This window comes from Thunnus albacares, chromosome 2 (assembly GCF_914725855.1).
Source record: "Thunnus albacares chromosome 2, fThuAlb1.1, whole genome shotgun sequence".
Taxonomy (NCBI): domain Eukaryota; kingdom Metazoa; phylum Chordata; class Actinopteri; order Scombriformes; family Scombridae; genus Thunnus; species Thunnus albacares.
Genome location: NC_058107.1, coordinates 31,809,076 through 31,833,070, shown reverse-complemented (window position 1 = coordinate 31,833,070; position 23,995 = coordinate 31,809,076). Strand labels below are relative to the sequence as shown.

General features: G+C 40.2%; 2 protein-coding genes across 2 annotated transcripts; one reads left to right on the top strand and one right to left on the bottom strand.

The window, feature by feature from the left end:
• The first annotated feature begins 1,223 nt into the window (after positions 1-1,223).
• xbp1 (X-box binding protein 1) lies at positions 1,224-3,944 on the top strand. The gene is made up of 5 exons (XM_044330603.1): positions 1,224-1,598; positions 2,160-2,256; positions 2,661-2,777; positions 2,918-3,084; positions 3,238-3,944. Exons 1-5 carry the CDS (start codon positions 1,363-1,365, stop codon positions 3,413-3,415), a joined length of 795 nt encoding a protein of 264 aa, XP_044186538.1. The 5' UTR covers positions 1,224-1,362; the 3' UTR covers positions 3,416-3,944.
• A 13,712-nt stretch (positions 3,945-17,656) lies between these two features.
• Positions 17,657-20,832, bottom strand: LOC122971423 (coiled-coil domain-containing protein 60-like). Its single transcript, XM_044338067.1, has 3 exons — positions 19,998-20,832; positions 19,576-19,756; positions 17,657-18,286 (listed from the first exon to the last, which is right to left on the bottom strand). Exons 1-3 carry the CDS (start codon positions 20,000-20,002, stop codon positions 18,176-18,178), a joined length of 297 nt encoding a protein of 98 aa, XP_044194002.1. The 5' UTR covers positions 20,003-20,832; the 3' UTR covers positions 17,657-18,175.
• Positions 20,833-23,995: the final 3,163 nt, after the last annotated feature.

The window sequence follows — 23,995 nt, the reverse complement described above, 5'->3', positions numbered from 1 at the left end:
CATGCAGTTGAATGTTCTAGTGAATGTTCTAATGTAAGAAACATTTTGATGCAATCATTACTTTTTTTACACTCTCAAAAGTAGCTATTAAAAATTGATACATTTTTGTAATCATAATTTATAATTTGATCATAATATAGCAAATCAGATGGTGAACTCTGTAAATCATATGTGCATAGATGACAGAAGCATCCAGTATCAAATGTCCCTGTAAAAAAAGCAAATAATTCTTCAACATCTTTCAATTCTGCAAACCAGTGAATAGTAATAATGCCATAGGAATAAGAATAAGAATTTCCATGTCATGTGACTGTCTTTATCAAACTGTTGCCACTTCCGAATGGCAGAAACAAAAAAGGGGAGGGAACATTTAACAGACAATAAACTTTGACAACTCCACTCAATCAACAGTCCTTTGCAGGAAATAGGAAATGATTGTTTCAGGGAAAGCCTCTAGAGCAGTTGAACTTGTTTCATTTGTTTGATTAGACTCCCTCAAAGAAAAGTATGAGGAAACTATGCTGTAAAAGAAACAGTGCAAGAAGCACAAAATATCCTAAAGAGGCCAAACAACAAGTAACATTGAACCATGAAACTGAAGTTAAAAAATTAATTATTCTATAAAGGCAAATTATTTCCTTTACATTATCTGATTTGAAATCTTCACTGTGACCTTTTGCCTTTTTAACCAACATGAGGTATTTGCTTTGCTGCTATTTGTTTCAGAGGCTGTAAATACCACGCATATAATGGGAACAACATTGGGTGCAGGAAACTCCAACTCAGTGTCATAACTGCACAATCAATACACTAACAGTACAACATGCTAATAGTGTGACCTGAGACCACTGTGCGTGTGCACGTGTGTGTGTGTGAGTAAAATCTGATGCAACTCTTGGAAAGTTATCTGAGTATAGTGAAATTCCTGTTTATTCTATCAAACAGCCAAATCTGATAGAATAAAATAGAATAAGATGACTAAAGGGACCTATTGTTGACTTGAAACAAAAATTGATACCAAGTTTTGGTGGGGAAATTACACTTCCAATGAACTTATTGACAACAAGTTTTGATGGGGAATAGCACTTACAAGGGGACTTTGGGTAATTCTACTGCAAGCAGAGTGAAATTTCATCAGCACGGCAACCAATCACAGGCCGTGCAGCGACCGCGTCATAGTTGCTGACAGCCTATCAGGTGTCACCACGATAGTAGAAAAAGATCGCAAGCGCAGCTCTTCTCGGTCAACAGTTGAGAAATAACGACGACCGGGTGAGCAGGGAAACCACAAGGTTTCTACCGAATTCAATAAGGATACCCGGTTATTTCTGATTTCAGACCGCGCCAGGAGGCTATTCCAACATGGTGGTGGTAACAGCAGGGACCGGGGGAGCCCACAAAGTGCTCCTGATATCCGGGAAGCAGACCGGCTCCTCTAGCGGCTCACAGGCAGGCTTCAGCCGGCCCATCTCTGTTGTTTTACCGTCAGCGGCTAGCCCGGCGTCGTCGGATTCAGACTCCAACTCGTCTGCGGGGCCGCCGATACGAAAAAGACAGAGGCTCACACACTTGAGTCCGGAAGAGAAAGCACTTCGCAGGTTAGTTTTAGAAAAATATCTCTCACTTCATATCATATCTGCATGTAAAGACTCGTTTTTTTAAAGGACACATACGGCCATTGTTGCTAGAGTAACGACAGGGACACGCCCAAAGATATTGATCATTTTGTATAACAATGGAAATCTGGTTAGACGTTTAAACTAAAGCACCAAGAATGGAAAAAAAGCCGCAATGTTGCATCACCTAACATTATAAGTAGATTACCCAAGCTGTTTTAAATTAGCCCATGGGGCATTTAAATGGCTTAAACGTCGTTATTGTATCAGTTAGGACTTTGAACCGGCTTGTCAAACTGCTATCTGAGTGATTTGACTGTGGCCGGACCCGCCCGGCTCTGCTGTTACAGAGCAGGACACTGATATCCTGGTATGCCTGCGTGGCAGGAACATGGCCGGTGATTGCGCAGTAACACAGTCAACCCAAGTCATGTCAGGCCAGGGGGCTTAGTCAGCAACATGGAAAGAATGTGTTTAAATTACTGTTTTTTTCCCCCCCCTCTCCCTCCCCTCACCTCTTTTTTTTTTTTTTTTTTTTTCCAGGAAACTGAAGAACAGAGTTGCAGCTCAGACAGCCAGAGATAGAAAAAAGGCCAAGATGGGAGAGCTGGAACAGCAAGTCCTAGAGTTGGAGCTGGAGGTAATTTTTTGTTTAGCAAGACATGTTTGGACCCCTTGTACAACCTTCATCTCATTTTCCTTATATCGTCACATCACCAAAATATCATCTGAACTAAAACACATGTCCAGTCAATACATTTCATATTTGTAATTATGCCGTTATGATATCATAATGGCATTAAACAGCTATAATCAATTTGCCTACTGTATATTCATTAGCTGTCCTGTTCTAAATCTGTCCAGAGAGAACATTTCTTGTTTTCAGTCTTGACAGTAAAAAGCTTTTTTTTTTTTAGATTCCTGTTTGGTGCAGTTACATTTCTAGTTTCTGTTTATTTTAGCTGAGACACTTCATGCATCACTTCCCGATAAAGGATTGCAAGTTTCACGTACAAACATCTGTTTGCTATTTCCTCTCTGCAGAATCAGAAACTTCACATTGAAAACAGGTTGCTTCGGGAAAAGACAAGTGGCCTACTGACAGAAAATGAGGAACTGAGACAGAGACTTGGGTTGGACACCCTCGACTCAAAAGAGAAGGTAAGATTGTGATGCAGACTGTAGAGGGGGAAGCGGAGTGAGTAGGCTCACAGTGATCGTCCTAGTTGTTTTTTTTTTTTTTTTTGTTTGAGTGGAGTAACCATCATCATCAACCCTTCTTTCCTTCTTTTTGGTCTCAGGTTCAGGTTCTGTTGTCCACCGGGAACGACGCAGGTTTGGGGATCGGGTCTTCTGAGTCCGCAGCACTCAGGCTACGTGTGCCTCCGCAGCAGGTGCAGGCCCAGCAGTTCCTAAATCTGAAGACTTCTCAATGGATACAGATAGTCCTGACACTACAGACAATGAGGTAAGTCTCTGACAAAGATTTCTTTTTATGGAAACATGTGCCTTTAAGATTTAAATCCCATTTCTAAGAGGGCTCTGTAATAACTAGAGTCGGGTCATGGGTTACTAGGCTAATCTCCTGTTTTCTCTATTCTCTCCCCCCACCCCTCACTAGTCTGATTTGCTACTGGGCATTCTGGACATCCTTGACCCAGAGCTGTTCCTCAAGTCTTGTGAACAGGAGTGCCAGGAGCCGCAGGTGCTGTTGGTCGGAGGGGGGAACCCAGTACCTACCACCACACCTGCGACTCTGGGGACCCCATCAGTTAAGCTGGAGGCCCTTAATGAACTGATCCACTTTGACCACATCTACACCAAGCCCGTGGAGGAGGTGAGCGACGGGCAGTGCAACGACTCGGAGAGCGGCGCAGAGGAGAAGATTGACGAGGCTTCCTTCCCCATCGCCGAAGTGGTGGTCGAGGAGGAGACGGTTTGCATCAAAGACGAACCGGAAGAAGTCGTCATCCCCGACTGTAACGGTCACAGTCAGGTGGATGACTTCCTCTCTGTAGACTCCTCCGCTGCCCTCAGCGGCCTGGATAAGGAAGTCTGCCTGGCGGACACCTACAGTGACTCCGGATACGAAGGGTCCCCCTCCCCTTTCAGTGACATGTCCTCTCCCTTGTGCCCTGAGAGCTCTTGGGAAGACATGTTCACAAATGAACTCTTCCCCCAACTTATCAGTGTCTGAATCCAACCCTGTAGCCCAAGAAGTTATAATATATATACATGTAAGAGCTAACGTGTAGTGTTCAGTAACTACAGATCATAATAACATAGAACAGTGGTTCTCAAAACGGGGACTCCCAGTGGTTCCAGGGGGTCTCCAGCCAAAAGGGGAATAATTTATTTTCACTATAATTCCATCCATAAGTAACAATGACAGAATGTATGACTATTTTGGTCATGGCTTTCATACACTTTCTGTAATATAACAAAAAGCAAAAATCAAATGGGGATCCGTGGTCTAATTTGTGTCAATTTAAGTGTCCTTGACATGAAAAAGTTTGAGAACCACTGACGTAGAACACCACTGAACCCACTCGTCTGTAGGCTAAAGTTAAGCACATAATCTCCTTTTATTACAGCAGGTCTGTACCCCTTGTGATGCATTGACGTCACATTGACTTGTGGGAGATGGAGTTCAGCTCATTTTTTACCATCACTTAATTACTCCAGAGGATTTAAGATTGCTTACAAACCTTTCGCTCGCTGTTCAAATTTGAAATGTGGGTGGATTCCAGTATTTCTGTAAATTTATAGGGGGACGGGGACCGATCATTTAAATACGCCATTTTATTTATTTGTGTATTCAGCTTTGGAGTCACTGTATGTACGCATGTAAAAAAGCTTTCTTCTAATTTGTTGACCGCTCTCCTTGTAGTCTAATTACTGCATTAAAAAAATTTTTTTTGCATCGCATATTGTCTTCTTGTTTCAGTCATTGCGTAATACTCGGAAAGGGAGAAATGGACAGTGTTGACACTTAACAAGGCATAAAAAGATTCAAGAGCAACATTCATGATATTTTTCAGGAAATCTTGATCCTTTCTGTTTAGATATGAAATATCAGATGGGATTATCTGCACTGAATATGCACATGGAAGCAAGATATTCTTCTTAAGAAAGAGATGATACAGGATATGGTAATATAGAATAGGACTGTGCACTTTCTGTCCATGGAGGTATGTTCTACTGCCTTTTTAGTGAAAAATAGTGCTGAAATAACTAGTTGACTGATCAATTAGTTTGCAGAAAATTGCCCAAACTGTAGTCGGTTCCAGCTTCTAAAAGTTGTGGATTTGATAATTTTCTCTGCTTTACATCACATTTTGAGTATATTGGATTTCAATCTGTTTCAAGGTGTCACATTGACCTCTGGGAAAAATCCAGCCCCAACCCTCCCGCACCCAACAATATAATATACAATATAATTTTTGCTTTTTTACCTGTGACACACCACATTCTTTCACCCCTTCAGGCTTTCCTTAAAAACTCTGAAATCTGAAAAAGTAAAATCACTCGGGGGTACATGTTTACTATCTTTCCATCAGCTTGTTTTAACTTACAGATTAAATCACATCACCAATGAAATCAGTGCCCCCCCCAGCTTTATTTATGCCAACGATGGCTAATCAGATTGTTGAATGTTTACTGTTCTTTTAATTAAAGATGAAAGGTCAAAGGTTAGGGTATTAGGGGTATTCATTCACAAAACAGGTTTATCAGGTTAGCTTAACAAATGTTATGTTATCTTAAACCATCTAACATGAGTAGTCAAATTTTGTTTCACAGTTTAAAATCACATCCACCAGAATAAAGGGTGATCTTTTCACAATTATCCGTCCAACTTTCCAGTCCTCCTTTGTGAAATACTCAACGTACATGTGCAAACACACTGTTTATATTCCCTATCTCTCTTGTGCCAGCACAACCTCACATTTCTAGGAAGGAGGCCTGCTTGTATTATGTAACACTTCTAATGTAACTGGGAGTTTCCTGGCAGTCGAACCTGAGACAGTTTTAGTCTTTACTTCCCAACAGAAATAGGTCAGTGTAAGTATTGTTGGTGTTTTGGCCTGGTGGGAAGAGAATAGACACAGGAGGGAACACACCTTTCCCCTCAGGCCTTTAGTCTTAACACGTTATGATTGAGGAGACAGTCGCCCCTTTAAAGTTCCCCAGGCTGTGATTGGCATAACCTACCCATTGAACAAAAGCCTCTAGAGTCCCTGTTGTTGTTTGAGCTGATTAGATCAGGTTTCAGATGCAATTGATCTCAAGTCTGCAGGGCCTGGTTGCCCGTCTCCGTTAGCTTTGGCTCCTTTTCCCTGATTACAAAGCTTTGTATTGGTGACGTCCTCTATTATGTTTCTCAGCAGCTACTCGAGTTTGGGAGTAGTTTTATACCACAGCAAATTACCCAGAAGAGGAAGACGAATCAGCAACTCAGCTATTTCATTGTAATTCGATCTTTATTTTGTTGTTGCGGTAGGCTGAAGGAAACCACACCATCCTTTGACGTAGGTTCGCTGAGTGTGGTGAGAGATTGTACCATTTCCTGTCTTGTTGGCACAAAACCACAGCAAAGACTTAATCAGCCTCCTACAGGTGTTTAGCTGAAACTGAGATATATCTGCTGGAGCAGGTCTTTCGATTTCAGGCTATAGATTCTGGTTTATTTAGGGAGTACAGGCTAATTTCTGTTTCTATATAGGAGTATATATGCACATCCAAAGTGAAGAAGGCAGGTGCTGGACTGAAAGTGAGCAGATGTTGAAAAAAAATAAAGAAACAGCTCGCACACTGCAGGGCTCCTAATTTCTGTTTCTACTCTGTGAATGTGTGTGCTAGGTACAGTTTTTTCACCAATTGATTAGGTGAAATATGTGCGCAGATGTTTTGTTTAGAAAAGAATGATTAATGATGAGTGATGTCTGCACCCGTTGGACTTATCTGCATTATATATTAAAACCATTGCTCTTTTACTTCTTTCACCTTTTTCCTTCCAGCAAATTCCTGCTAATCCAAGTTTCCTGCCAAAAAATTCTTGTCCAATGCTGAAATTAAAGCACATTTTTCAGAATCAAAGCATATTTTTAAGCACTCAATAAGATTTCCTTTCAGCTGTTTTGAAACTCACACACAGTTCAGAATTGATCCTAAAGCGTAAAAGGAAATAAAAAAAAAAAATCAACCGTATGCATTTTAGTTTCCGTTTTCCATAATACTTAACTAGGTCAATAATGTTCTACGGAATCTGTCGTAAATCACATATCTGCTGACACCTCGCAAGAGAGTTCCTGTCACCACTTACAACCTCTTCAAACTAGTTTCTGTTTTGCTTGGTATGGTGTATGGTACAAAAATGTGGTGTGTAACATATTTGCATATATGCCGGGATGCATAGCGTGTCCTGAATTTTGCCCTGAAATACGGTAATTCAGGATAATTCAGGAATAATTTTTGAATGATTATCTGCAATTGGAAATGCTAGACTAGTATCTTCAGCGTGCTTTGTTTTAGTTTAAGCATTACACATTCATGCACATTTTTTATTGATTATTGTTGCCTAAGACTTGATTAAAAGTTCAGGTCAGTGTGCTCCGCTAAAGGCATGATGCCAATCTGGTTCTGCGAGTCAAAGTTCGTGCTTAAATTAGAGCCAGATTGGTCGCGTTAATATGACACTGTTGTCACTATGCACGGATTTGGATAAACGTTACTGCAGGTCTTGAGTTACTACACTCAGCAGTATTATAAAGAGGATTGCTAAACCTACACTGGCAGCTGCCACTTCAATGTAAATGCAGCTTTAACATTTGGAAGCTCTTCAGACTTGCGGTAAAACTGTGTGTTCAAAATGTACTTTTAAACCGAGAGCAACAGGGTCAATCAGCTCTGACAGGATAACAGAAACCCTTTAACCTGTTGAATTAGCTTGACTAGGCTTTACGACTTAGATTCTGAGGAATAAGCGAGCAAAAAAGAAAGAAAAAAACATTGTACCAGCTGATCAAACAGGATTTAACGACAAAGTGAGTCAGGTGTAAAGCAAACAAGAGGTCAAGGGAGTGAGAAGCACACAACGTGGCTCATGTGACAGTTTTCTCATGCGAGGGGTAATGGAGTTAGCGGGTGGGGGGGTGAGCTGGGGTCACACTCTCTGCAGTCCGCAGAGCCTAGGGGGCTGTGTGAGTTCAGTCACCTGACCCAGATGAGGTATGAAAATCGCTGAAACGACCCCCTTTGGCCTTCTTTATTAAAAGGCTAATGAGTGGGTGATCTCAAGCTACAGAGGGGAGGGGGGGTGTAGCCTTGGTATTTAGGGCACTTTATGAATGATTCAACTGGGTAAGAGTGAGTCATTGCCCCAGTCATTGCCAACAAACAACATCTGTCCATCGCTGTTCATGGATGTGGAGGAAAACCATTCACCAGCGTGTTTAAAATGCAAACTGCTGCACTTACTCACCAGTTCCCAGAAAAATTAAAGGCTTGTTGATCCTGTCTTCTCACATCGCAAAGGTGTGTTCCTATTATGTCTGGCTTGTTTTTCTGGATTTCAGTCAGTTAAAACATTCCAAATGATTGAACATGCAATAAGTTATTATCTAGAATAAAAGCTGTCAATCATCAGTCGTCCATCTGCACCCTCTTGTTGGAGCTGTTCTTTTCACTCGCAGAAAGAAAAAAACAAGACCAACATGACATTCCCGAACCTCGTCTGTCTTGTTCGGACCAACTCATGTGTTTCGTATTTGCATCACAACTTAAATGAGTGTGGCAAGAAGTAGGATATTATTGTTTGGTTGAACCACAGACGTACGATCAGTGACGCACACATACCAGTGTGCGCTCACACAGACGCACACTTCACTCTTGTGCTCAGTCAAGGTGGCTTACTCTCCAGCTGTGAGAGAGATCGTTATCCTCAGTTACCACTGGCAACAAAGGACGGCCAGTCAAGTGTGTTAATGCATGTCTGATCCGCGACTCTGAGCCAAAGCCCACTGAGGGAACAGTATTGCTACTTATGGGAGTCAGATGTGTTCCTGAAAGTGAGGAACATACAGTTCTAATTACTGCTGTAGAACTGGATTTACAGATCCCCTCCAGACATGTTATATGACATACACAGTAATCTGCTTTGAGTAGTAATTTGTGACTGGTATGGTTTTCCACAAAAACAGTTCAATTGCCTAGTTAAATTTTAAATTCCTACTTCACTGAAGAGTCCATTCTCAGTGTATGTGCTCCAGAGGTTCACATCATACTTGTGTAAGTTGCATATTGGACCCAATTGGCTTCCAAACTGGCTGTGATGTCACAAATCCTTCTTGTATGGTCATATCTTAAATTTTAAGATTTAAGTTGAGTACAAAGAAACTTTCACCCTTCAGCAGATGAATGTAAAAACATTTATCTATTGTCAAACTCTGCACATGCATCATTCTGCACAGTGAAGGTCAAACATCTAAGTGAATACCAAAAACACATTTTTGAGTAGACAGGGACTTTAAATATTTGGAAAGCTTACATGTATTACACTGTCATCTCAAGTATTATTCAAAAGCAGCAAAACCTATTTCCAAATCAGTACATTTCCATTGCACCAAGAAATTATACGTCATGTCTCCAAAGTATGTTAATTGATGAATGATGGATGACAAAGCAGGAAAAGTGATGACTGTACACACTTCTTCAAATCAATTAAGAAATCATCTCTCATCAAAGAAAGACCACCAAACTTTTGCTTTAAAAATCTACAACAACAACAACAACAAAATATTCTTTGAAACAAAATCTGAGGAAGCGAGGAGACAATGAGACATTTTGTACAATGAATGACAGCAGGCTAGCCAAGGTTTCCCGGAGTGATATTTAATAGGCACAAGCTAATGCAAGCTGCGGGAGGACTGGCGTCACATATTACACAAGGCTCCATTGCCATGGTTTCACTTCCTGTACATGTGGCAGGTCTGCAAGAGGCAGCCTGTTTGCTGGAAGAAAACATTAATCACTTGGATTCCTCCTACACAGCGTGGCAGCGTCTCTCTTTGAAGCTCTCTCAAAGGCAGCACACCCACGTAACAAAGATTCAGAGTGGATCAGGAGGATTTAAACTGCGCGTCACGAATATCTTTTGGTAGTTAAATGACTTCAGCTCTCATAACCTTGACAAAACTTTGCATTTTACTCATTTGGCAATCTAATTCAAATTCTGAGGTCCTAACTTTATAAGATAGTTTACAACTTTTAGAGTAGAGCAGGAGCTTCACTACAAACCAAAACTTTTGCATGGCCTTTCACTGTTCCTTCAAACCAGGCTCCTGAGGTTAAAGGCTCATGCGTCAGCCAGTGTTTGTCTGTAATTACAAAGTCTGCTCGAACATGATCATAGAGCACAGACAGACAGGCATGCACACACATACGCCAGCTAAGTACAGTAATTCCTCTGTGGAATTTCATCTTTCATGTGTTTTCATCAGGACCACCTACTGATATCTGAGACAATAAACATTTTTTATCCGTCACAGCTTGTACTGTGTCTGTTGTAATATCGAACACTCCTGCAGTGACGAGGTGGAAGAGTCATAGATAAACAGAGTTGCTGTAAGGTGAAAACTTTGTACTGCATGTCAGCTTTTCACACACACAGAAAAACCCTAACTTTCACATTACTTAAAGTGGGGGGGGGGGCATCATGCACATTTCCGGGTCAATATTTATATTCTCAGTCTCGACTGGAATATCTTTGCATGACTTACAGTTTTAAAAAACTCCTTATTTATATTATACTGGCCCTTTATACAGTCCCTCAGTTCAGCCTCTGTTTGAAACCGGCCTTTCTAGCTCCTGTTTCTTCAAGGCCCCTCTCCCAATGAGCCCACCCTGTTCTGATTGGTTAGCTTCCAGAAGCTCCCCCTTGGTAAACGTCTGGCAGCTTGGGAGGCTACGTAAACAAACAGTAGTAGTAAGATTTTACTTCTTTTTCTCGTTCTTTACTGGAAATTGAAACTTAGATACATGTGTTCAAGCCCAACGATCCAAACAACGCGTAAAACCGTGGAACAACTTTACCAACAGCCTGATCTGATGACCATCTGATGTCATCATGAGGAGGAAGTAGAGTTAACATTCCAAATGCAAAAAGGTACCCTTTTAGGAAAAGACTAAAAGTCAGCAGTATTCTTTATTGGAACTGCTTGTTGAATAGTCGAACAGCCTCAGAAACCCTGTGTCTGACAATGTCACGTCTCGTCTGGAGGCTTTTCACTCCTCTAACAAGTGTGGTAGCTTGGAACAGCTATAAACCCTTTTACCTTCCAGTGTGGTTGGTGAGCACGTTGAACGAACTAGCCTAGTTGTTGTCTAGTGTAACCCAGCCCTAAGCTGCTACAGCCATGCTAGCAGCTTTGAGAGGCTGTACTTAGTCACAGCAGTGCTTTGAGGTAAATGCTAATGCTAATTCACCATGTTAGCATTGATAACATTTGCTAATTGGTACAAAGTACAACTGAGGCTAATTGGTTTTGCAGGTATTCAGTCATTGACCAAAGTATTGGACTTAAGCTTAAAAAATGTGACCTGATGATGGCGACTGAAGTCAGGGGTTCATCCTGAGGGGAATAAGAATGAAGTAATGGACTGACCAACAGACTGACATCCTAGAACCACCAGCACAGATTTTGGTCGGAGAATGTTTTAAAACCATAGTCGATCATGTAATTGATCAATAAACTCACCAAAATCTGAATTGCAAAGTTTTCATGCAACATCTAAAAGTATCTTCTTTGGAACAACACTTGCTTTTAGTTATAAAATATTAACAGCTGAAAGTCATTTTTACTTCAATCACTGAAAGGACACTAACCCAAAATACAGAACTTTACTAAATTTACCTTCAAGAAAGACAGTATGATCAACACAAGTCCACAACACGGTCAATGCACCGTGTACTCATGGTCAGAAGTAAAGAATTAATAGCTAGCGACAGTAGACTAGCACACTTTCACCACTGTACCCACAACAGGTGGTTTCCCCCAGTGGCCTCAGCTGTAAAAGTGTCATATGTGTGTACTTTAAGCTAAAGCTACATGGCTATTTTAGTCAATGGTGAAGACAGCCTTTAGCCTAGCTTGTGTGACAGCCGCATGACAAGTCACTTTGAACTTGGCTGAGCTAAATGACATTTGTCACATTGACACGAAAGTTAAACTGATCGCCAATTCTTGTCCTGCTATTTGTGTAGAAAATTCGAGTGTGAGTTTGACTTTGAGAACAGCGTAGGTGCCCTTAACTGTTTGAGCAGTGATAAGAGAGTGTCTACATGTGCAAAGAGGCAGCTCAGGGGAATTTGTTTATCAGTAGGACAAAGGGCTCGGCAAAGGAACATGCAAGAGCAGAAAGACAATAAAGGAACTGATAAAACCTTATTATGAAGCCATTATAGGGTTTACATTTGATATTTCAGGCCTATAATACAAGATTAATTCACTGTTTCCAACATTGCCAGGTAGTAACAATAAGAAGTAAGATGAGATGTTTGTGAGGATGTTGTTTGAATATGTGATGTTACAAAATCACAACCACAAAAAAGAGCTGGATTTCACAACACCCAAGTTTCTTAGTTTAAAGTCGATTTCACTGCAGTTTAACAATTTCGAGATCAAGCTTTTGGTTGCACAACTTTTCACTACTATGCAAACACTTCTCTGTTCTGTCCATGCAGCCAAATTCACTTTCATAACTACACAAGCATGGAGACGCTGCTGCTGGTAAACTGGAGAGTAAATATTGAATTTTCCTGTACTGTAGGCGGCTCGGCCCTTTTGATATCATGCGGTGGAAAAAGAACACAGGGTTTTAGGATCAGAACACCTACATGACTTCATCCTCGTTTGGATGTTGAACCAGGAAACAGTGTGTCCTGTTGCTGTTTATTAAGCATATTTTCTGGTGTATAATAAATGATTTCAGCAGCTCTGACTGTAACGGTGGTGATCACAGACTTTAAGGTCATTCGGGTTATACTCGTTACAAAAACCTAAGACAAAAGTGATAGAGGCCTAAAATCCTCTTAAAATGCAATTGTTCGTTTTATAAATGTTGTTTTTCCTCGATCTTTTAATTTCGTCTTCTACCACATTTCAGTTTTAGTTCCTCTTTGATCCACTGTATTTTCTGTAGCCTGTGCTTCTTAAATTATGTGTTTCACAAGTACTATTTATTTAAGATCCAAGAACCACAGGAACTCGACTGCTGCCCTCCTTTTCTCTTTCTATCTTAAAGTCTTTTATACTTTTAAGACACTAAATCCAAAGCGATCACATGTAGTGAATATGTTTCAGGTGCAATTGACTCAACTGCAACTAAACTTCAGATATTCAGTATATTTTGGATGGATCACATTTCACAGCCACACTATTGTGCCACCAGCGGACCAGACTTGCAACAGCAGCTGTTAAAAAAATACTCCCACAGAAGTTGAGTTAATGTCTACCCAGTTTTTGTTCACATCTTTTATCATTCATAGCTAGTAGTGTAATATAATTATTTCTAAATGCTTAATGTTAAAGCAATCAGCTGTAATATATTATGTTTCTCAGTTATGAGGCTAAAAATCACTCCAGCCTGCCAGAATACAACATACAACCATAAATATATAGTTGGATATTTGCTGGAAATATGCTTATTCACTTTATTGCAGAGAGTTAGATGAGACGATAAATATTAATCCCATGTCCATGTCTGTATGCCAAATATGACGCTACAGCCAGATGACGGATAGCTTAGCTTAGCATAAAGTCTAGATGTCAGTGGAAGCAGCTAGCCCAGCTCCGTCTGAAGGTAGAAAAAAAAATCTGCTGTTTGTCTGCCAACATCAAGGTGATGAGACTCCAAGAAGTCACAGCATCCAACCGAGAAATAGTTGAGCAAATAACTGAATGTAGAGTCAGTGATTCTGCAGAAAGACTGCTCAATACACTTTTCGTCAAAGTAGGCGAATATCTCCTCATGGTCCATGAGCTGTTCATTCTCTGTGTGTGCTGAAAAAAAAATCCTGTGTTCATACACAGCTCTGGCTCTGTCAATGGGAAACAAAGAAAGTGGCTTGGATCGAGCCACACATCACTATTTCAGCCAAAAAGCAGCGGGTGTTCGTGCTCATGCACAGGACAGGGGGAAGTCATCAGAGCAGCTGTCTGTGTGAGGACATTACAGTCTCCCATCTCCAGCATGCATTGAATGGTGGGGGAGGGCTGGCGAACTAGAGAGAGAGAGAGAGGCCATGGACAATTCACATAGAAAGTATTTTCTCACGGAACAAATAAGCTTCCATCTGTCTATATAAAGGAAGGAATCTTTGTGTCTGTCTGTCTGTCTGTCTGTGTGTATGTATGTATGTTTGTCCTACACATATCTCAAAAACTGTTCATTCGATTTACTTCATACCTGGTGGATGTATTGCTGAGGACTCAAGGAAGTACAGTGTCGAGTGTGAAGTTGTTTGGATGAGTGGTTCTCGAGAAATATATAAAAATACCTCATAAACAACGTCGATATGCTTCTTCTTCAGCCCATGGAGTCAACGAGCGGAAATACTTACAGCGCCACTCTGCAATTGCAACCCACATTGTGGTCGGAGGTGGGATTACATCTGCAGTAATAATGACTTGAGAAAGTTTAAGAGACTTAAGCTCTACTATTGAACTGTGTACTGTGAATGAAACTTGGCTTGTATGTTCAAGACTTATGACTGGGTGTCTCAGGCACGTTTTGAATGGGCTCTGCGGTTAAAGCAAGGAATCTCTGTCTGTCTGTGTGTCCTTTGCATATCTCGAGAACAGTTCATCCGATCGACTTCACACTCAGTGAGTGTATTTCTGGGGACTCAAGGACATGTAGTGTTGAATTTGATGCAATTTGGACACGCGACACGTTTAATATCAATACGCTTTGAATCAACAGTGAACAGCCAGCTGCTCAGCTACATGTCTGAGTGCAGCAGGGGCTGTTTGATACAGACACCGTCACATCACAGCGGGGTGGTGCTTGTGGGCTCTGACTTGCTGAGTGGGACAAAGGCATGTGCCCCGCTCAATTAAACTGCCCGAGAGAGAAGAACGAGCACACACAGGAGGAAAAAAACAGAAGCGAATGCAGTAAAACTAACCAATAGGAGCCCAGACACATTTGATTGGCAGTAGAATTAAACTGCTCCTCACTGAAGTTTCTGTCTGGATTTAAACATTTAATTTATTAATTCCTTATTGTTTTAATTGATACGTTTATCAGTTGATACATATATATGCGGTTCTTGAGAAATAATAAGTAATCGGCCTGTTCTGAACAGCCACATTTTGATCAGGCACTGCACTAGTTTTATTAAATGTATCAATCCATACTGAATCCAAGACAGTCTCACGTGGGCACCCCAGTGTTTTTGTACACTCCGAGTCTGTTTCTGTCACGTTTAGTGAGGTGTAATCTGATCAGGCAGCTGTTAAATCACACAAATATCCTGCTGTATATAGGCTACGTTTTGACGTTGCTAACCATATCAATGTATCAATAAATACAAACACTGTCTATTTCTTCCCATGGAGCCGACATGCAAACTATTTTGGTTCAGTAAATTTCTGCTGTGAGTCAGCCTGGTGAAGTCAGTTTGTCCGGCTGTTGTCCTCTCAGCTCCGCAGGAACTGCAGCTGACAGACGGCTGCTTCCGCGGACAGAGATACTGAACGCGAGTGGATTGAGAAATGGAGAGGCCGCAGAGAGGCGGAGAGTGTGGATGAACTGTTGTGTTCACATGAAACAAATTTTTTTTCTGCTTGTGAATATGTGTGAGAGAAACAGAAGTGACTCTACAGCTGACACATCGCACTGGATTTCACCATTTTTCTCTTTTGGTTGCAATGCGCGTCCATGAATTTGGTGGGCGGAGCTTCTGAAGGAGCACAAAGGGAAGGGTGTATTTGTTTGGGTGTTTAGTCCAAATATCAACAATCTCTCTCCAGAATGACTGACTCTACCTTTAACCCATTGTAAAACCACAACTAGTCGTTTTTACACTTTGGTTTTTGAAGATGTAACGTGTAAATTAGTGAGGGCCAGGCTAACTGTTTCCCTCTGTTTAAAGTCTTTATGCTAAGATAAGTTAGCATAGAGGCCCTAGCTTAATATTTAATGGACTGATATGAAAGTGGTATCAACCTTCTCATCTTTCTAAGCAAGAAAGTGAATAAGCAAAGTTCACAAAATGTCAGACTATTCTTTTAAACTTTTTTTTTTTAGATTTGATTAGATTCAACTTTATTGTCACTGCACATAGTACAAGTACAGTTTTGTATCCAACCAGTGAGTGCAAATAGTAGAGTAAGGTGCTGATGAGGCAATATTTACAGGTGATAGTAAATGTGATATATGGTTAGACTATATAAACATTAATTGTATACAGATAATAAAAAGAATGTGCTGACAGATTTACAGATAGGGTGCAAGAGATAAGGCATATATATAAGTGATATACAGATGAAATTAAATGTTAAATTATATATGAGAACAAGTACAGACAATTGTTTTTTCGGGCAGTAACTCAATCATAACTCTGTTAAAACTCCAGACATGACTCAGACACATTCAGTGGAAATTCAGTAAGTCTCCTGGAACAGAAACACTTTCCAGTGCTTCTATTCACACCACTTTGCTCACTTCACATGAGATTCTTTTTCAGCTTCAGATCCTATTCTGTATAATTATACCAGTTTAAATCCACTGATTTGCAGCTACATATATTTATTATTATCACTTATGTTTCCTATCTTCCACTCCATTTTGTCTAGACTGGACTGAAGGTCTGAGACATGAACTCTAAAAACCTGAATGACAAGTTCTAATGAAAGAATGCTTGTTCCCCCTTATGTTTTCCTCTGCTACCCTGCACCCCCACCCCCTCATCCCCCTGCCCAGGGCTAAAGCGACGGGTGTGGGGGTGGGTTGAGCTTAGCTTCGAGACTGTGTGGCATTCCTGAAATGTGCTAGCTCGCTGCTGCCTGCTCACTGCTGCCCCTGTTCCCAATCCCACCCCTCCTCTTCCAGGCAAGAAAACTTTCCCCCTTTTTCACTCTGTACTGTCCCATCTCACATGGAAACAAATACAGTACATCTTATCATGAGTGGATAAGGAGGACTAGAAGTTATCACTGTTGTTTACGGGCAGTGGTAGTTAAAATAACAGATTTTGGCAAAAAATTTGGTTTCTTTATCATGCACAATCCCGCATGTATCATGTTTGACAAACGTTTTCCTGTCTAACAGTGCAGCTCATTAGGTTCAAATATTCACAGTCATAAGATGAGATTCAGACACATTCACTTTCAGTTCTTAGATGAGGGCAATAAAAAGTGATCCAGAGTTCATTATTATTCTTATCTAGCAGGCAGATAATTATGGGTCAGCCTCTTTTATTCACAACCCCATTAGAAGGCAAGGCATGGTTAAAGGTCAGCATGAGTGTCAGTTTATTAGATTGTTTATCCATTGTTTATATCATCTGTGTGCATATTTATGACTTGTAATAGACATTTCAAATAGTACTATTTTGCTTCTCTGTACAGACAGATAATACTATGTGTGATGGTGATTCATCCTAGCCAGCTCTGAAAAGCTTTTACGGTACATTTGCTGGTCTAAACACAGAGTCAAGTAGGTCTTTCCAGGAAAGCTTTTCTGACGAACAGAAAGTTATTACAATGAATTTCACACTAGTTTGTGTTAGACAAGTAAAAGAAGACGTGGGTAGTTATGATGTGGTTAACCACCACAAAGCTGTCTGAACAAAGAAGAGCTCTACCTACAGAAACACAAACTTAAACAACATGAAAGGAAAGAAGTAACATAAAAATTACCACATTGCACTTAAAAAACACGAAATAATCTGCCAAACATTTAATTTGTGAATTATTAATTTAATTAGGAAAGTTACAGGGAAATTAGTTATAAAAACAAAGACTGGCATGCATGAAGACATCTGACAACTCTTTGTAACCACTGTAGATTCCTTAGATAAAAAGGAAGAAGTATGCAGCAGTCTTACTTCCTGCTTCTCCGTATTATGTGTGTCTGTATCTCTGTGTTAACCTGTACATATGTATGAACATGTGTCTAATAGGGTGTGTGCATGTGCTTATTTGGACGATTTTACTTAATTATGAAGATATAAATATTATGGCTTCCAACCTTCACTTGTTACATTTTTAAATGGTTACTTCTTGTTGATGCAGCGATTGGTTTGAAGTTGGCATTTTCTCTGCTGCTGGCTGTCTGGTGCCAACATCTCCTACTTACCTATTCATGTGAATTCTGAGCAGGCTGAAATGCAAATGAACTATTCCTACTTATCATTTTTCCCTCATTACTCTTAAGGCTATTTTAGGCAATCTCAGCCTCAAGCTCACATTAAATTCATAGCCTCAGTGTGTCTGAGTGCTCTTTATCTATTTGTTCCAGTCTGTAGCCTTCCTTCAGGCCTTTCTGAGGATGGTTCACCTGGTGTATGAGGGGGCATGGTGGTACTGGGGTGGCAGAGTTACCCTCGAACACAGCCAGGCATCATACACCTCACTGGGCATCTGGGCCACATGTTCCATAGCAATCTGACAGAGGAGAAAGGGAGGGTGGGATAATTTAAATAGAAACAGAAACAGATCATGTATATTGATACCGTATATAGTCCGAAGTAGGACAAAAAGCACAAATACAAAGCTGAAATCTGATGTTACAGAGACAAGACAACTGATGGTCACATAGCCTTTGAAGTAAGAGATACTGGACAAACATTTTCATGTAGATGGAAATCAGCAGCATTTCTATGTCTGCTTTGTTTCATCCCAAACATCCCCCAACCCAGCCCACCTTGGTGTCCTCCTGCTGAGCATGAAATGGAAACCAAAACAAGAGGGTGGTCTGTTTTATCAGTACTGAGCTTCAGAACGAGGCGCTGCCACAGACTGCCCAGAGAAGGGACGCAGAGAAGAAACAGCCAGCGGCCTGACCCTCTACGCTGACCCTCTAAATCAGCAAGCCATCTTTACTGTCCTTGGGTGTCATTTATCAGTTGGTTTCCTGTCATTACACCTCCAGCTATCTGCTCTGGAGTCTGGGAAGGATGTATTGCCCCTCATTTCTGACCGGTAGGGGTGTGTTCTGGGAGTCTGGAGTCTGTTAAGACTTGGAGCAAGTTTCGTCCCTAATTGATGGTTTGGTGGGAGTGACTGTCGCTTTACTGTTGGGCTTAAGTTTGGGGGAAGATCAGAGGATTTGAACGGACGAAGTCCTACAGCTGAATTTCTTATATTCCTACCTAAGCCCTGTTAAAATTCTTGATGACAAATTGGGAACAAACTAACATTAAAAACAAACTAACTTTAAAAATCCTTCTCAAGAGGATTCTGGTCACAAAACTAAACCTGTTTCATGCAGTTGTGGCTGTTTCAGCTTGTTTCACCAGACAAAAAGGCATTATACATTTTTTTTTTATGTCCCACAAGAGGTTTGATAGTGTTCATTTGTGATCAACATTGTCTCAACCTGCAGGTGCTCCATTTTTTGTGTTTTCAGACCTTAAATTTCTCATCTGCACTGTTTTTTTTCTCTCAAACCAAGATGAGAATATAAAAAAATCCAAACGTTTTTCATTGTAGTATATTATTTCTTCACTATCAGTATTGGATCCCTGCTGGATTTTGCATTGACTTCAGTGTGACTTCCTACATAGACCAAAATCAGCTTTTCATCAAATTTGATTTATTTATTTACTTTCATTTGATTGGTATAAGTTGTGTGAAAGACAATATAATTGTTGCTGCAAAGCCTTCATGACAATTAAAAATGTGTCACACAGTTTTCAGTAGCTCTATTTTATTTGTGATATGTAAAGAGATACCTGGATGGCCACACACAGCTCAGGCAGACAGAGTTCCCACAGCTCCATGCCCTCCAACATCTTCAGGAAGAGCTGGGGTCGAACCTTGAGCGTCTGCTGCTCTGCAAAACCACTTAGCTTCTCCAGCACCCGGCTCACCGCTCGTTCCCTACACACCTTGTCAGCCAGGCGATTGGTCAGCCTGATAAAAATAACAGTACAAAGCAGCATGGGTGTCAGATCCATTGACAACATCATTCATACAGTGCTACAACAGATGATAACATTATGTTTATTAGGCGGTAATGTACATACAATCACACATATGCATACCACATGTGCATGCCGATCCACATAAATCTGACCTCACCCCTTCCCCAATAAACCCCTCCAACCCCGACTCCACATTCCACCCTAGATAATGTCTTCACCAGGCTACATACCACATATTGTTGCTGTGCTTGTTTTTAGTGTTGCTGTTTGTAGCGTCTGTCTCTGTGGAATTGCAGGTCACATGATGAGGAAGGTGATGGGGTCTGGTTATGTGACATAGGCCTTGATATCTCTGGAGACCGCTGTTCAGCTACTCCCTGGATGGGAGAAGAAAACTGAATGAAAAAAGGGACCGGAAGAACCTGTAAGAGCTCACTCAGAGCGCAGTTTATTCTGTACAGTCACACTACCTGTATTGAATTGTATTAGGCACACAGAGTGACATAACAGAGCAAACTGTGTGTAACAGTACCGGTCTGAGTGGTGTTAACCCAAACCCTAAGTAGAACAAAGGCTCACTGAGTGGATTAAAGTCTAAACATGATCAAACATGATAAGATCACATTCATTAAACACAAAACACCTTTATTCTAAGTGCTTTTGAGTCAAGTTATACATTCTAGTCAAAACATGCAAGAGAATTTGCAACCTCAAGAATTTGAGCCCCATCAGCTCTGATAACGAATAAATGATGAAACAAAATCAGGCATCATTTGTGAAGCAGAACAAATGCTGGCTACTGGTCCCCTGAGCTGTCATGAACTCCTTAATGAAGTTAAATATCACTTTTAATGTTATGTTCATATATTTTGAAGGAGAAAGAAGGAGAAGGAGAAGAAGGAAAAAGAATAATTTGGTAAAGATGAAACTTCTGAGAAACATAGCCTTCACTGCTGGGTGTTCATCACACTGATACTTGAATGGCACTTTTGGGAAACCAATGACAAAATGTTGGGGATGGATGGTTTGTCCACATAGCTCTGAGCCATCTCCTCATCTCTCTTGTCAAAGGCAGCACTCGAGTCCTGCGGCATGGATGCCTTACGGTTGATTAGATGGCTGATGGTTGAAGGGAGCTTGGCAGGACAGCTGGATGTAGGAGATATAAAGACAAACAATATTTATTGTTGTAATATGCTATAAAGTATGTCTTTCTCGCAGCTTTTGAAAGGGTCAAACATTTCTAAAAATTCACAAGCACATACCCAATCACTGTCATAAAAAAACATTTATGTAATGTGTGTTATGAAAGTTTGACAACATACTTTGTTGTCTTTTCACTCTGACAAATTGGATTTAAAATGAAACAATTACTATGACGTTAAAATGCAAACTTTCAGCTTTAATTTAAGGGTGTTTACATCCACATCAGATTCCATATCCAATTTTAGCAGACAAAAATCTATAGGACACGTTACAATAAGCTTAAATCAATTTTGTTGATAAATGATTTGTAGTCACTGACGGTCTAAAGTCTATGACACACAGTCACTAGCAGACACTTGGTATCTTCTCTGCTGATGCTCTGTCAGGTCTGTACTGAAGACATTTTTACTTTTTGGTTGCTTTGACTGAACATGCAGGATTGTTGTCTTGCTGCATCGTCCTTAAATTGGGGGCACTGTGTATAAAAAGGGTTACACTGTTCACCCAATATGTGAACACCCTTAAAGCTGAGAGCACTTTAACCCTGTGGTCACGGTTTAAATTCAAATACACTATGTTGGAGTACAAACAGACAAAACAATAGATAAAGTGTCACTGTCTAAATACTTAATATAATACTTAATACTTAAAACAGGTCATATTTGGTTGTATAAGGAATTAAGATTATGAACATGTGGAACATGTGAATTATGGGCACGGTTACAAGTGCATCTTTTGGAATGAGAACTCTTTACAGTCTTGGAGCCGGTTTGGTCGTCCGTCCTTTGAGATAATGGCTGTGTTTTGGAGTCAGGTGTTATGGAACCGGAACAGAGGACGGTTAAAACGAGTACGACATGTTTATAGTAGAGACAGTTGTGATAGGGATGGGTCAAAAGGGCTAAATACACAAGTGTCATGCCTATAAAAACTGACATTGGATCCTACAGTATGTCTTCTGAGATACTTCTCTTAGATATAAAAAAAAGTTGTGTTGCTCTTGAGTAGTTATATTTAGTAAGATTGGTTCTAATGGTGCAAATTTTTGTTTTTCTTATTTTAAAATGCAGCTGTTGACAGGCAAATCACATGTTTTCTTATGATGTTTTATGTACATTTGTGCCTCAAAGATGAATTTATGAATGCTAGTCTTAATATTTGCTGTGATTGTTATGTGCTGTTATATTTTATATATGTTTGTTTATATGTATTTTGCCACATAAGTAATTGGCCTTAGAAAATGTAATGGAGTTCATATGAACTGCATATATACAAGTACTACAAATATGGTGGCAGTTTGAAGTGTTAAAATTGCGCACATCAACTATTCCATGTTTGACGTTGTCGGTACAAACTCATAATTACTTAAAGCACTACTGGCTGAGAGAAAACACTCATCTGGCACATGTAATCAGTTATTGAATGGTGATAATCATGTGATCACACCTTTAACAGTCAAGGAAAATATCAGGTAGTGAACTGCAGGAGTAGAAAGCACCAATGATAACACTTTTACAACATGCCCCTTTTGTCTCTTATGCACAACACAATCCCACTGACGCTTCACAGCAAATTCCTGACATAGCCTCTCAGATCACTCCCTTTAAAGCTGTGAAAAGGCCAGAGGAGGAGTGAAGATGAAGTGGGACTAAAAATAGTGACAGAAATTGAAGGGTTGTCACCACAGAGCGAGTGAGAAGAGTACAAGTTGAGCTGCCACTGCAGCTTACTTTTCCCTGCTCTTCTTTTTTTTTTTTTTTTTACACACTGTCATTCCAGGAACATTCTCCTAGCCATGATAGTTTAGACCTTTGTCCTCTTTACAATTAGCTGCTGTTGATCTAGGAAATAAAACCCCCACTACTGCTCCACTTATTGTGCCAGTCTTGATGAACAACAGCAGTTAGGGGTAGAATTTAAGGATTTATGACTGGTAATTATACTGGGCTCTTATCTTTATACCTTGATTACTTGTTGTCAAAGTGTTACTACTCAGGTTCAGGGTGCTAAAATACAAGTCATGAGCTAGAGGGCTGATATAATGTTCACCTTGGCTCGTAGAAGTTACCTTAGTTGCCTTACCTTAGCACTAGTATTCTTGCTATATCTCCATGATCTGGTGACACTAACTTTAGTTTTTAAGTTACTTGTTGTTGGAATAACCTCCCTGAGGGCCTCAGCTGTGCTCAGATTCTCATTCATTTTACGAGCAGCTTTAAAACATTTATTTTTTTTGTCTGTTGCCTTTTTTCCTTTGTAAATGAATAATTGACTTCTTGTGTGTTTGTTATGAATAGATAGTTATCTTTCTCTTCATCTTTTTCCCCCTTTTTCCATGTAAAGCACAAAGGGTGTTTCCCTTGTGAAGTGTGTTACATAAAGTCTGCTTTCAATTTTACCCAATAGGTTGCATTTGTTGTGGTGACCTTTTTACCATTATTAGATAGGTTTACCCTTTCAGTCCTCTTAAAATTCTTCAAATGAAAAAACCCTTTGGCCAAACTTCTCACAACTCCTGTCCAATCCTGTGACAAGATAGAGTAGACACTACAAGAAGACACTGCTTCATTTTAAGGGGGTTAGAAGCCAGAATTGTTGGGACTACTGCTCTTGACTATATGCCATTTGTGACCAGCATTTCAGTAGGTGATTTTGAGTCTGACGAGAGTTTAAAATATATGAATAACAACTCAGAAGATGTGGAAATCTAATAAGTAGAAATATAAGTAGGGCTGATTGCTAAAAACAGATCAGGGCTTGGACAAGTATTACTGCAATGCATGTAAACATTTTCTTCATAGCTTCTGCTGTCATATATAATCTCATGGCGCCCCCCGGTGTTCACATGCTGTTACTACAGCATTAAATTGATGGAGAAAAATTTATCCGACTATGTAATCCCACTGACACAGCAGCTAGTAGTTTATACATAGATGTCATACAAAGTGATGACACAATAAATCTTCATGAAGCTTCCCAAGAGTATAAAGCATTCATTAAAATGTTAAATACCAGCCTAAAT

Excerpts from the sequence above, each read along its gene's own strand:
- xbp1 (XM_044330603.1), top strand. The coding sequence starts at position 1,363 with ATGGTGGTGGTAACAGCAGGGACCGGGGGAGCCCACAAAGTGCTCCTG. Across the intron at positions 2,257-2,660 it reads TCCTAGAGTTGGAGCTGGAG|AATCAGAAACTTCACATTGA; the intron begins GTAATTTTTTGT and ends TCCTCTCTGCAG. Across the intron at positions 2,778-2,917 it reads CCCTCGACTCAAAAGAGAAG|GTTCAGGTTCTGTTGTCCAC; the intron begins GTAAGATTGTGA and ends TTTTGGTCTCAG.
- LOC122971423 (XM_044338067.1), bottom strand. Across the intron at positions 18,287-19,575 it reads AGCTGTGTGTGGCCATCCAG|ATTGCTATGGAACATGTGGC; the intron begins GTATCTCTTTAC and ends CTCCTCTGTCAG.